The sequence below is a fragment of the Trifolium pratense genome, linkage group LG1, assembly GCF_020283565.1.
Source record: "Trifolium pratense cultivar HEN17-A07 linkage group LG1, ARS_RC_1.1, whole genome shotgun sequence".
NCBI classification, from domain to species: Eukaryota; Viridiplantae; Streptophyta; class Magnoliopsida; order Fabales; family Fabaceae; genus Trifolium; species Trifolium pratense.
The window spans coordinates 50732689-50746861 of NC_060059.1; the positions used below are offsets into that span (position 1 = coordinate 50732689).

Consider the following 14173-nt stretch of genomic DNA (forward strand, 5'->3'; position numbering starts at 1 on the left):
ACTTGTCTGTTGTAGACAGATGTTGTTACCGGTGCGCCAACACTTGTCTATAAACAGAGCAAATAACATAAAACAATACAAACAGTAAAGTAAATAACACACGAGAGTTGTTAACCCAGTTCAGCCTAAAGCCTACTCTGGGGGATACCAATCCAGGAATGAAGTCCACTATCAGCAGTATTACTTCGAAGCTAAACTCACCCGTTTACAACTTCTCACTTAATCACTACCCAATGACACTTCTACCTAGGAACTCCTAGATATGAGACCCCGTCCCAATTCCCACCTTAACAACACAGACAGCGTTGTTATTCAATTCAACGATCACAACCGGTGGAGACACACTCCTAAGAAACTAGGATTCACTCTTGCTTAAAAGTTTGCGAGTAAACCACACAACACAATAGAACAATCTCCGTACTTCAAAGCTTAGGAGAAGTTCACACTTACAACTCAATAAACTCAGGTCCTAAGCTTGCATCAATGAGACACAAGAAAGGCTCACAATTAACACTCTAAAATCCCTAAAACTCACACTTTGTAATAACACGATTTTAGATGCTTGAAACCATATGCTTGCCTTCGTATTTATAGTAGTAGAATGACTTGGGCTTCAAGACAAAATTAGGGCTTCTAGAATTGCGGCAGCAGTGATATATTTTTGAAAACAATAGTTATATTTTTGAAAATGCAAGAATATATTTTCCAAAAATATAATCCCTTTGGAAAATAAAACTAGGGTTTTGCTGCCTCCTGAAACACATTAAACACGTGCGCCTTCCTCTGTAAGAAGCCTTGAAACAATTCTTCAAACAGATCTTCAAAAGATTGAGTAGAAAATAATAACAGCTAGCTGGCGCGCGCAGATACAGAGACAGGTGTTGTTCCAAAGTGTACCAACATTTGTCACAACACTTGGGGTCAGCACATATGTCTCAACACTTGGCTAAAATATGTTTTTGCAAAATGTAGCCAATATACAAAAACCCAACAGCTATGATTCTCAATAAAATGATAACCTTGGAATCGACAGGTCGGATGATATACACACTCCCGAATTTTTAAATACAATTAGTTATTCGGACCTTCCAAATCACAAGTTAAAATTAAAAGTTGGAGTTTCAGTCGTGGTATTGAGAAATTTGGATCAAGCTCGTGGGTTGTGCAATGGAACTCGAAGGATGAGAACATTTATGATAGAAGGAACGGTAATATCAGGAAGCAATATGAGCGACAAAGTTTTTATTCTCAGGTTATCCTTAACACCATCTGACGTCATAATTCCTTTTAAATTTCAACGTCGACAGTTTCCTATCACTGTTTCATTTGCCATGACTATTAACAAGAGTCAGGGTTAATCATCGAAAAATGTTGGTGTATCTTCCGCCATTTGTTTTTTCACGTGATCAGTTATACGTTGTTGTGTCAAGAGTCACATCGAAAAATAGTTTGAAGATTTTAATCATTGATGATGATGACAACCTTACAAATATCACTTCAAATGTAGTTTATAAAAAAAAAAAAATCCAAAATTTGTAAGATTGTTTATACTTTCATGTTTACATAAGTTGGTAGAAATACATTAGACAATGTCAATAATATAGTTGCCTAACTATTTTTGGTTTATACACGTATGAAATACTTTGTTTATTAGTCCACTGATATATAATATAATCGATATATTATCATTATTGATATGTGCGAATGCACGGGCATGGTGACCAGTAAATTATAATATAATGAGAGATGGGTCCGGTTCAGAGTCGGTTGTTTTGGTTTTTGGGTCCAACCACCGATCCGTCCAATTCACACCAGTTTTTGCCTGTTTTCAAGCAAAACTGGTTCTGCAGGCTAACCGACCCGCCCACCCCACCGGTACTCGGTCCAACCGGTCCGGTTTTTAAAACTATGGATTATACGGCTTTTAATTGCTTCGAGTTACACCCTTAAATCCATTCTCAATGTCAACCGAGTCTTGTATTCGTCTTCTTAATAGCTGCAGAAACGTTTTTCACATCAAACAAGTTCATGCCAACGTCTTAATCAATGGAACATTCAACAATCTCATTGTTGCAAACAAGCTTCTTTACTTCTATGTCCAACACAAAGCTATTAATGATGCACATTATCTGTTTGATAAAATGCCAATGAGAGACCCAACTACTTGGAGTGTAATGGTTGGTGGATTTGCCAAGCTTGGTGACTATTCCAATTGTTATGCAACCTTTAGGGAGATTATTAGATGTGGTGTTACACCTGATAACTATACTTTGCCTTTTGTGATAAGAACTTGTAGGGATAGAAAGGATTTTCAAATGGGTCAAATGATTCATAATGTGGTTTTGAAACATGGGTTGCAATTGGATCATTTTGTTTGTGCTACACTTGTTGATATGTATGCAAAGTGTATGGTGATTGAGGATGCGAGGAAGTTGTTTGATATAATGCTTAGTAAGGATCTTGTGACTTGGACGGTTATGATTGGTGCTTATGCTGATTACGATGCTTATGAGTCTTTGGTTTTGTTTGATCGGATGAGGGAAGAAGGTTTTGTTCCTGATAAGGTTGCTATGGTGACGGTTGTTAATGCGTGTGCCAAATTGGGAGCTATGCATAGGGCTAGGTTTGTTAACGAATATATTTGTATGAATGGTTTATCTTTGGATGTGATCTTAGGGACTGCAATGATTGATATGTATGCCAAGTGTGGGTGTGTTGACTCTGCAAGAGAGGTTTTCGATAGGATGAAAGAGAAAAATGTTATTTCGTGGAGTGCCATGATTGCTGCTTATGGATATCATGGGAAGGGGAAGGAAGCTCTTGATTTGTTTCATATGATGTTGAGCTGTGGAATTTGGCCGAATAGGATCACCTTTGTCTCCCTCTTATATGCGTGTAGTCATGCAGGATTGACAGACGAGGGCCTGCACTTCTTCGATTTGATGTGGGAAGAACATGCTGTTAGACCTGATGTTAAACATTATACTTGTGTGGTTGATCTTCTCGGACGTGCCGGGAGGCTAGACGAGGCATGGAAATTGATTGAGACAATGACTGTTGAAAAAGATGAGAGACTGTGGAGTGCTTTGCTTGGGGCGTGTCGGATTCATGGGAACATGGAGTTGGCAGAAAAGGTAGCTAATTCTCTACTTGAATTACAGCCACAAAATCCAGGGAACTATGTATTACTATCTAATATATATGCAAAAGCTGGTAAATTTGAAAAAGTGGCAGAATTTAGGGATATGATGACGCGAAAGAATCTGAAGAAAGTTCCTGGATGGACATGGATTGAAGTGGATAACAAAACCTATCAGTTTAGTGTTGGAGATAGATCTCATCCTCAATCAAAGGAGATCTATGAAATGTTGATGAGTGTAATTAAGAAGTTGGAGATGGCTGGTTATGTACCTGATACAGAATTCGTGTTGCAAGATGTTGAGGAGGAAGTTAAGAAAGAAATGTTGTACACACATAGTGAAAAGCTTGCTATTGCATTCGGCTTAATTGCCATCCCTAAGGGTGATCACATTAGGATTTCTAAAAATTTGAGAGTCTGTGGTGATTGTCACACATTTTGTAAGATGGTATCGGACATTATGAGAAGGTCAATAATTGTTCGGGACTCGAATCGCTTTCATCATTTTAATGAAGGGACTTGCTCATGTGGGGACTACTGGTAGCATATGACAATCTGAATCTACAGGTCAAATTTTTGTGTCTAACTAATTATAACAGAACTATAATGTATCACAAAATATATGAAACTTTTGCAATGTGATTTTTTCCTACAATATCTTGGTGCTTGGTAAGTTTAGAGTCCATTTAAAGGCCTTCTACATTTATGAATTGATTTTTAGAAAGAAAAAATATACCCTTGTTGTAGTTTAAACAGAAAAGAATCTCATTGATCCACAATATTTATCGGATAGAATAAAGAAACAGAGAAAAATATGGGAATCTAAATTGTTTTTATTCTGAACCTGTTACATGGCAATGTAAGTTACTTTTGCTATCTTCTGATGACTAATTATCTTGAGATATTACCGAAATCAAATTATGCTATTGTCAACTTGGTTTTTCTGCTGTGTCAAAAAAACAAAAAAAAAAACTTGGTTTTTCTGTGTATACTGTATATATATAAAGCTTTTAATCAATTTCTGAATTCCATGCCACCCTCATCCCTTTTGCCTGCTGTCAATTGACTTAACTGCTGCTAGTCCTTTAAATTTGAATTTAGTTGAACTGTGTATTTTATAGAATCTATATCATGTTTAATGTGAGAAAAAACTTACATTTTGGAACGTAGTTGATTTGCGGAAGTAAAAGATGTCAAAATCATGTATAGTTTTTTTTTTTTTTATATATTTATAAAGCTTGCGCTGACAAGATGTAGGAAAAGTTGATAATGAAAATGTTTTCCACAGTTCTCAACTATATGAACCTGTGTATTTTTAACGGTTAATGAGTTTGTATCTCCTTATGTTACATTTTTTTCCCCATTGTATATTTGTTGATACAAATTCTTCAAACACTTATTCTTTTTCACTTTATCTGTTGCAAGGCCAATGGACCCATGAACTTTAAGTATGGATTTACTAGGTCTTGGAGTGCATTTCAATTTACCCATGAGCTTTCTTAATTAACCCCTTCTGATTTTTTAGCTGGAAATAAAACTTGTGATTGATGAATTTAAGAAGAGGATAACCAAGAGTTTATAGCTATTATTTATGACTGCAAATAATCTTTAATTTCTCTTTTGATAAACTTTTCACTTGATTTTACAAAGTTAAAAGCATATAAAGTTGCTTACATTTTTTGAGCTGTGTTATTTTGATGCACAAATTTGACAATAAATTTTGACAACAATTTAGATTGTTAGCACCGTTCAAATACATAGCTAGTAGATACAACAAGGTTTTACAACTCATTAATCATCAAACGAATTATGAATACAATTAACTACAACTTGTTGGTATTAATGTTCCTAGTTCACGGTTACAAGAAGCGGCTGTGGTTTTGAACTGCAAAACAGGGGAACTCTGTTATTTGTTTGGGCCTTCCTATTGGGGCTAATCCTTGTAATATGAAGACTAAGGAGTCCGTTGTAAATAAGGTGAGGAGTAGACTGTCGTCTTGGAAGAGTAAAACCTATCGATGGGGGGTCGCGTAGTCCTATTGCGCTCTGTTCTAATCTCCTAACACATGCTTTATCTGTCTTTCTTCAAAGCTCTTTCAGGTATTATTTCAAAACTTTAATCTTGATTTAAACAAATTTTGTGGGTTGGCAGTGAGAAAACTAGGAAGGTGAAATGGGATAATGTCTGTTCTCAGATAAAGAATGAGGCAAGGAGCCAGTTAAGTAATTTTACAGGGTTATTTCAAGGTAGTAAGGTGTTGTAGCATAAATTTAGTTCAATTTGGTTTGCTAGTATCTAGGTGATTTGGAAAGTTTGGAACCAAAAAAATTTCAAGATAAAACTGCTTTGATTGAAGACATTCTCGGACATTTAAAATTGTTATTTTGGAATTGATTGCACCCAAAATCTACTGGGTTAAAGTACCCTATCTCTCAATGGTTTCAAATCCTGGTGCTTTCCTAGGTCTAAAGAAATAAATTTGTGATTGTTAAAAATGTGGGGATGATCTCTTTTCTGAAGCTTTAGTGTGAATTATTATTTGTTATTCTTAAAGTGTGTTACGTCCTGTGGTTTTCTTTTGTTTAGTATTCAACTGGTTTTGACATCTTTGGACCTTCTCAGGTTAAAAGAGTTGGAGAGTCTTGATTTTTTTCTTGATGAGATGGGGTTGTAAATTATGATAGTTTGGATATGCTTCTTAGTAAAGCATTGGACAGGTTGTGAATAGGATGATGCCTCGAATGGTTTGAGTTTATGCTTGTTAGTTGTGGTAGTCTGTGGGAGAATTTAAGGGTTTAAGTTTGAGATTACGCCTGATTTGATCCTGATATTTTCGGCAGTGAACAGTGGTTTTGAGGTAAAATCTTGTAAAACTTTAAGTTTGGTCCTGGAGACAATTGCTGTTTCTTAATTTTACCGGTTATAGATTTTCAGCCATTATTATGCACATTTTTTAGTAAATCTCTCTCAAATGGAGTCGTGTTATGTTAACAGTATTGGATGAAATATGACTTGAAAATATATTTATAAGTGGAAGCATTCTTCACCTTACAAGTTATAGTCTCTAAGGGTTGAGTTAGACTCAACCCAAAATATAAGATCGTATCAAAGTCTATCCAAGACTCGATGGGTCATCTGCTATCAGGTCACTTCTATCGAGTTTCATTTAGTTTGGATCAGGGAGATGAGCTCGTGCCTTGCTTTGTATTACTACTGATTCTAAAAGCAGCAAGAGATGTTCATGTGTCAGCTTATTTCGATTGGAGCGGTAGCGATTTCTGGTATAGTAATTATTATGCTGTTGCAAAATTCAGGAAATTAAGCAAACTCTTCTTCTGTTCTCTTTTGCTTTGGTGTCTGGTCAGTTATGGCCCTGCAAAATTCTGCAGGTTATGATCTGGCTTCATAAAATTCTGCAAAATCTCTTCTGTTCAAGAGATTAGACTTTAAATTGGTCTTGTGCAGACTGGCTTTTTTGAAGGAAGTTTTGGGGGTATTTTAGCCTTGTTCTGGAGATTACTTTAATTTATTAGTTCGATTTACCTTTAAAAAAAAAGGGCTGAAGCACAAAAAGAAATTAAACATCAATGGTTCAAGGGGTCGCTATCCACATAACATCGGTTAACACTTTGTGCAACAAATAACTGAGATTTTTAATATTATAAAGTATAAGGAAAAAAAAAACAATTTTAAAGATGTTTAAGGAAATTAGAAGTTACACAATGAGAAACATGACATCAAATAAGAGGTAATTGAGGGAATATGTTGATAAAAAAAACTAAAATGGACCAAAACTAAAATATGGCTTTTAAAAATAGTTTTTATCTCTTGGTTACATTCTCCTTTCCTTATCATCCCATTCTTTTTCATCATTTGATTCTATTTTGTTGTAGTTTGATAACGATACACTGAAAGCATACATAAGTTTTACACAATCTATGAATAGAAGTGGTCCATCAACTGTAATCATGAGGCATGATTAGTTTGTAGGAATGTAAGCGGTTCAGATAAAATTGATCAAACTCAATTAAACTAAAAATTAATCGATCTTGTTTGATTTAGATTAAACACTAAAATAAAGAAAATAGAACTAATTTAGTTCGGTTGTCAATTTTCAATTTTAAACACTACTAAACTGATGAACCGAACCTCTTACTAATAATATTTAAGTTTAGGACCAGATATAATAGAGACTTCAATTATAGCTCAATCCAATACATAGAACTACGTTTAGTCAGTAGCACGACGAACGGACATACCTCTTTACTTCTTCTATGTCAACAAAACAAACCCTAGCTAGCCACCGATATACTTCGTCGGTTGTTTGCTATGCATTGTTTCCTTATGTTGGTAAATTTTCGGTATCCATTTCATTCTTTCCCTATTTCGTTTTTGTTTTCATTTCATTGACCAATGAGAGATTAAACTCTCATTTGATATTAACATGACTTATATATAACATTATATTTCAATTTTAGTTTATAATTAATAATACAGTTATATGCGAAAATTTAATGTAGAGTAATAATCTTAAATTTTTGAAAAAGTTAATACGTTTATAATTTAATCCAAAATACAAAATGAAATATAAGATAAATATTAAAAAAAATATTATTTATATTTATTTAAATATGAAGACGACGCAAAAGACTTTTTTTATCGCCTGTAGTCTAGTCTTTTAATTAAATAAAATTTTATAAAAGTCTCAATTCGCACTATTGTAGACTCTATAGATCGACCTAACATATTCTCACTCTTAAATACTCTATCAATGTTCCATCATCAATCTGACTGCTATAACTAGTATCACTTTAACTACCACTAATCTCCCTTCGAAAACAATTTACCAATAACTTTCAACTACTATTATTAAATTTGTATTACTACTAAACTAAATACATTAGTATTTGTGATATTGTTTAGTATTTCTGTTTATGTTTGAAACTAGCTGGTTTTGTTTTTTAAACTTTCAAAACATAAATCAAAACCACCTGATCAACGTGATAATATAATATATACTATGTTGTTTGTGGAACCCAACATTCGTGTGCAAGTGGCGAGTTCCGATTCTTCCAAAGGAATTGGTGTACTCAAAAAGTGTTTAGTAGTATTTCCTAAAAACACTATACTACGCATGTGGGTTAATGGCCACTGTAGTGGTGGTTGTGTCACTGAGCACATTCACTACAAATATTGATCCCACATACATTGATTCCATCAACAACAATTTTTTTTGTTTCCATTGTTATTATCCGGCCTACTGGACCGCCTATAATCTGATTCGATGTCAGTTCTGACATTAAGTAGTTCTAGCCTCCTCCGATCGCAGTTGTGGAGGATAGAACCCTAGTCCTCCTTATCAAGTCCAGCACTAATCATCATTGGACCAACTAACGATTGGTGCATGCATCAACAACAATTTGATTGATATCAAGTGATTCCAACCTCCTCCGATTAGGAGGATCGAACCGTGATCCTCCTTACCAAGTCCAACACTAATCACCACTGAACCAACTAACTAATAACGATTGGTGCATGCATCAACACCAATTTGATTATGTTTTTGAGTTTGTCTTTGTCTAACTTTTCATTTCACCATTGTGAATTGACATGCACTGCATGCTTGTTGCCCAAACATTATACTCCAGTTGTTATGGATTATATACACATCTATATCTTTCCTTTAAAGTTATTTAAGATACATTAATATATAGTATCTTTTGTATTTGTACATAATAAATAGTTTAGTTTAGTTTATTTTATTTTACTTTACTAGTACTTTCTGGTTTTTATTCTACTTTCACTTTTTTTTTTCTATATTTTCGAGTGAGATTCACATTGTCAATGATAGAGAATCTCAGGCTGATTAATTAATTTGTCATTAAAAAAGACATTTCCTTTAAATTTCATATGTTTAATTTCTTCGGGGTTTAATCAATAAGACAGAGTGATGCGAAAGATTCATACTTGACAGAGTGATATTGGAACTTTAGTATGAATAATTAATCGCACATCGACTATGAATCATATTTAAATGTAGTTTTAGTCTCTTTATTTTATAAAATACGTAATTTTATTCCTTCTATTTTATTTTGGGCAATTTTGATCCCCTATTTTAAAACAATTAAATTCTAAATTACATAATGAAATGTAAATTAACGCGAAAAGAGTGAAATGCGTTAAATATAAATTGTGAGTTTCTACGTCAATTGAGAATTGCAAACACTAAGAAGTGTATCATTCTGTATTTTGTGTGTGTGTGTTAGCGTGAATATAATATTTTGTTTAGGTAGCGTTTTCTCTTTCAAAAATGAACTCTCCAATGTCTTATCTAAAGTCTTCTAATTTATAAAAAAATTGAGAGACTTGCATAACCATCTTCGAACATGGATGTAGGCCACGTGTCCATCAACATGTCTTTGAAAACAGCTTACTCTTATATTCTTTAGTTTTTTTAATTTGAACTTCAGGCTGATTAATTAATTTGTCATTAAAAAAGACATTTCCTTTAAATTTCATATGTTTAATTTCTTCGGGGTTTAATCAATAAGAAAGAGTGATGCGAAAGATTCATACTTGACAGAGTGATATTGGAACTTTAGTATGAATAATTAATCGCACATTGACTATGAATCATATTTAATTTTTTTTTTTTATAAGCAAAAAAAATGAATTATAAGGAGTACAAGGGGTACTCAACCCTTACAATTCAGAATAGATCACTTTAGATGCGTTAAAAACAATCTAAAGGATTATTACGCCATACAGAAAAAACTAAATTAACATTGTTCCCTGTTCGGCCTATAAACCAAAACCAAGAAAAATAAACAATTTGCTCCACTAAAGATGATATGTTGACACAGTCTCCTCTAAAAATAATGTTATTACGCGTACGCCAAATACTCCATGTCGTCGCCAGCCAAATTATATGACGAATTCGCTTGCTATGGTTGCCTTTTGCTAATTCACCAAACAAAGTGAAATGGCTTGTGACGTCCTCAAAAGGGATCACATTAGTGCCCAACCAAACAAATATTTTCTGCCAAATTTGTGAAGTAATGCAGCAAGTGAAAAAGATGTGTTGTATGTCCTCTACCTCTTTGAAGCAAAATACGCAACTTCTCTCATGATTATTCGTGATAATACCTTTGCAAAATAAAGCCTCCCGGGTTGGTAATTTTTCAAGTAACAACCGTCAACCGAAAACGCTAACTTTTGATGGAACATTGTTCTTTCATAATCTTTTCAATGCTGCCACTGTATTTGTATCAAGAGTAGTACCTACACGTTTGTCCTGCAAAACCATGTACGTTGATCGAACCGAAAAAGAACCATCAGAATTTGATGACCATCTTCGCCTGTCGCTAGAAGCTCTGTTAGGCCGAACTTGTTCAAGCAATTGATGCAATTCATTGAGGGATTCAATATCTGCATCATCAAGTGCTTCCATCCAATTAAGTTTCCAAGACCACATGTTGTTATTCCATATCCCCATATTTGAAATGCAAGCATCTTTATGAGTTGATTTTTGGAACAAAGATGGATACAGTTCACTTAACGGTTCCATTCCTAACCATTTTTCCTTCCAAAAAGCTATATTGTTACCGTCGCCGAGAATGCTACTAATATTATTAACAAACCAACCCCCTTCCTCCGCTCCTCCTGTTTTCCACATATCCCGCCACCAAATTGAAGCATGTTTGAGACTCTCCCTCCCTTCCCCATATAAGAAATTAGCGGCAAAAGAACCATAACGAAAATGCAAAAGATTGAACCAAGAAGCAGACAAATCATTCAGACACCGCCACTTCCATTTACATAAGAGTGAATCATTAAATGACTCCAAATTTTTTATGCCTAACCCTCCTTTATCCTTTGGTTGGCAAATATTATCCCAACTAACCCAACATATTTTTGATCTATCCATTCCTCCACCCCATAAAAAATTCCTTTGAATGCTCACCATTTCCTTCAACACACAAACCGGTGCTTTAAAAAAAGAGAAGAAATAGAGAGGTAAACTAGAAAGAACTGAATTTATGAGAGTGACTCTCCCTCCAATAGATAAAAGACGACTATTCCAAACACCAAGTCTCTTTTTCATGGAATCAATAATAGGTAGCCAAGTAGCCTTTCTTCTCGGATTAGCACCTACCGGTATGCCAAGAAAGCGAAAAGGGATAGAATCCACACCACAATGCAAAAAAGACGAAGATGCGCGCAAAAAACTATCATCCAAATTAATACCATAAAGCTTACTTTTGAAAAAATTTACCTTTAATCCAGAAACTAATTCGAAGCTTCTCAACACCGTTTTAATAGTCCAAAGGTTGTCCCAATTGCCTTCGCCTACTATAATGGTATCATCCGCGAATTGCAGAGTATGAAACATTAAATTATTGTTTACCTTGTAACCATGAAAAGAGCCGCTTCCAACCGCTTTATTCATAAGTCCCGAAAGACCTTCAGCAACAATCAAGAAGAGGAACGGTGACATTGGGTCACCCTGCCTCAATCCTTTACCAACACTGAACTCCTCCGTAGGACTGCCATTGACCAGTACGGACATAGAACTCTGACAAACACAAGCACGTATCCATCGCCTCCAACCTTCTGCAAAACCCATTCTAACCATCATATAATCCAAAAAATGCCAGTTCACCGTATCATAGGCTCTTTCAAAGTCTACTTTAAACATCAAGCATTTATCTTTCTTTCTTTTTGCCAAATCTATCAATTCATTCACAACCAACACACCATCTAATATCTGCCTATTGGGCAGAAAAGCCGATTGGACGGTCGAGATTACCTTTCCCAAAACTTTCTTCAATCTTGCCGCTAAGACCTTTGACAAAATCTTGTACAAACTAGAAACCAAACAAATAGGTCGATAATCCGATAAAGTTTGCGGATGATCCTTCTTGGGAATGAGAGACAGAAAAGATGCAGTAATGGCTTTAGGAAGTATTGCACTATTATAAAATTCATGAAGAAAGTCTATAATATCACCTTTAATAATATCCCAACAAGCCTTCAAGAAAGTGAAATTGAAACCGTCTGGTCCTGGACATTTGTTACCGTCACTACTCCAAATCGCCTCTTTAACTTCTTCGCTTGAAAAAGGTGCCATTAGAAGAAGATTGTCTTCATCGGAAAGAGTTTGAAACTGTAAACCATTAAGATTCGGTCGGTTTAGCCATTTCTCTTGAAAATAATCCGCATAAAAATTCTTTACACAACCCTTCACCTCATCCACTCCCTCAACCCATTGATCACCATCTTTTAAGGCCACCAATTGGTTCTTCCTTCGTCTACTTTTGATAGATTCATGAAAAAATCTAGAATTTGAGTCACCCTCTCTTACCCACCGTAATCTAGATTTTTGTTTTAAAAGACTCTCTTTTAGATGAAGTTGTTTCCAAAAATCTTTATTTAACCCTTCTCTTCTTGTTAACTCTACATCCCTAACATCTCCATCCATCATGTTTTCGATATCGTTTAAATCTTTCACCGTCTTCTCAATGTTGAGGTCAAGAAAACCAAATACTTCCTTATTCCACTTTTTCAAGCAGTCCTTCAATAACTTAAATTTCTCTTTCAACACATAAGCCTTCTTACCATGTACCGCGAAACTCTTCCAAGAAGTCTCCACAAACGACAAAAAATACGGATGCTCCAACCAACCATTGATCACTCTGAAAGGCTTAGGACCCCAATTAACGGGTGAAACAATCAACCAAACTGGACAATGGTCAGATATATCGCGATCCCCTATCCACTGTCCAGAGATACCATGCTTGACAATGAAACCGTCGGACAATAAAAATCTATCTATCCGACTCATAGATTTTCCATCGGCGCTAAACCAAGAAAATTTTTTGCCTAACACCGGGACATCTACTACCTCCATCTCTTCTACGAAGCGATTAAATAACAATTTTTCACCTCGTCTATTGACAGCACTACTTCCTTTTCTTTTCGAAGAGTGTAGAATTGCGTTAAAGTCTCCTCCCACACACCACTCCCCTACATTGTTTTGTTGCTTGAGTGCCAACAAATCTTCCCAAAGAGTTTTAGTCTCTTTATTTTATAAAATACGTAATTTTATTCCTTCTATTTTGTTTTGCATAATTTTTGTCCTTCTATTTTATTTTGGGCAATTTTGATCCCCTATTTTAAAACAATTAAAGTCTAAATTACATAATGAAATGTAAATTAACGCGAAAAGAGTGAAATGCGTTAAATATAAATTGTGAGTTTCTACATCAATTGAGAATTGCAAACACTAAGAAGTGTATCATTCTGTATTTTGTGTGTGTGTGTTAGCGTGAATATAATATTTTGTTTAGGTAGCGTTTTCTCTTTCAAAAATGAACTCTCCAATGTCTTATCTAAAGTCTTCTAATTTATAAAAAAATTGAGAGACTGCATAACCATCTTCGAACATGGATGTAGGCCACGTGTCCATCAACATGTCTTTGAAAACAGCTTACTCTTATATTCTTTAGTTTTTTTAATTTGAACTTTAAAATATGGAGGAAAAACGGTTTTTGGGAGTTCGGAGAAGCTCAGGTGAAATAATGAGGTCAATGCTTCAGTACTGTAAGAGAGGGAAACGACGCATCTTCATTCAAAATCTTAAGGCATTAGCTAGGTTAATCGGCCACCTCTTTTATAAATCTAACATTCTTCTCATACATAATCGATGTGGAATTTAACTACTCACACTTGAAACCCAACAATCTTCTTAGAACACCTTATGTAACACCGATCACATCAACTCTTCCATCCAGATTCTCCATCACAACATCATTGCATCTGCAGACTGACTCATAGTACTTTCATAATACTACCATTTCTTCGGTTGGATGAGATACCACAATTCTTATAAGCTTGCTATTGTAAAGGTGTTGAAAGAAGTAGTGGTACTGTGAAAGTATTGTTAATGAGATTTTGGGTAAGGAAAGACTAATAAGTGCCAATTGTGACCCACATCTCTTTCCCAGGAACCAAACAGTGCATGGTTTACAGTT

General features: G+C 34.9%; 1 protein-coding gene across 1 annotated transcript; it reads left to right on the forward strand.

The window, feature by feature from the left end:
* Positions 1–1756: 1756 nt before the first annotated feature.
* Positions 1757–6077, forward strand: LOC123903253 (pentatricopeptide repeat-containing protein At2g33760-like). Its single transcript, XM_045953201.1, has 3 exons — positions 1757–3706; positions 4992–5239; positions 5763–6077. The coding sequence occupies exon 1, from the start codon at positions 1962–1964 to the stop codon at positions 3681–3683; it is 1722 nt and encodes a 573-aa protein (XP_045809157.1). The 5' UTR covers positions 1757–1961; the 3' UTR covers positions 3684–3706; positions 4992–5239; positions 5763–6077.
* Positions 6078–14173: the final 8096 nt, after the last annotated feature.

Excerpts from the sequence above, each read along its gene's own strand:
- LOC123903253 (XM_045953201.1), top strand. The coding sequence starts at position 1,962 with ATGTCAACCGAGTCTTGTATTCGTCTTCTTAATAGCTGCAGAAACGTT.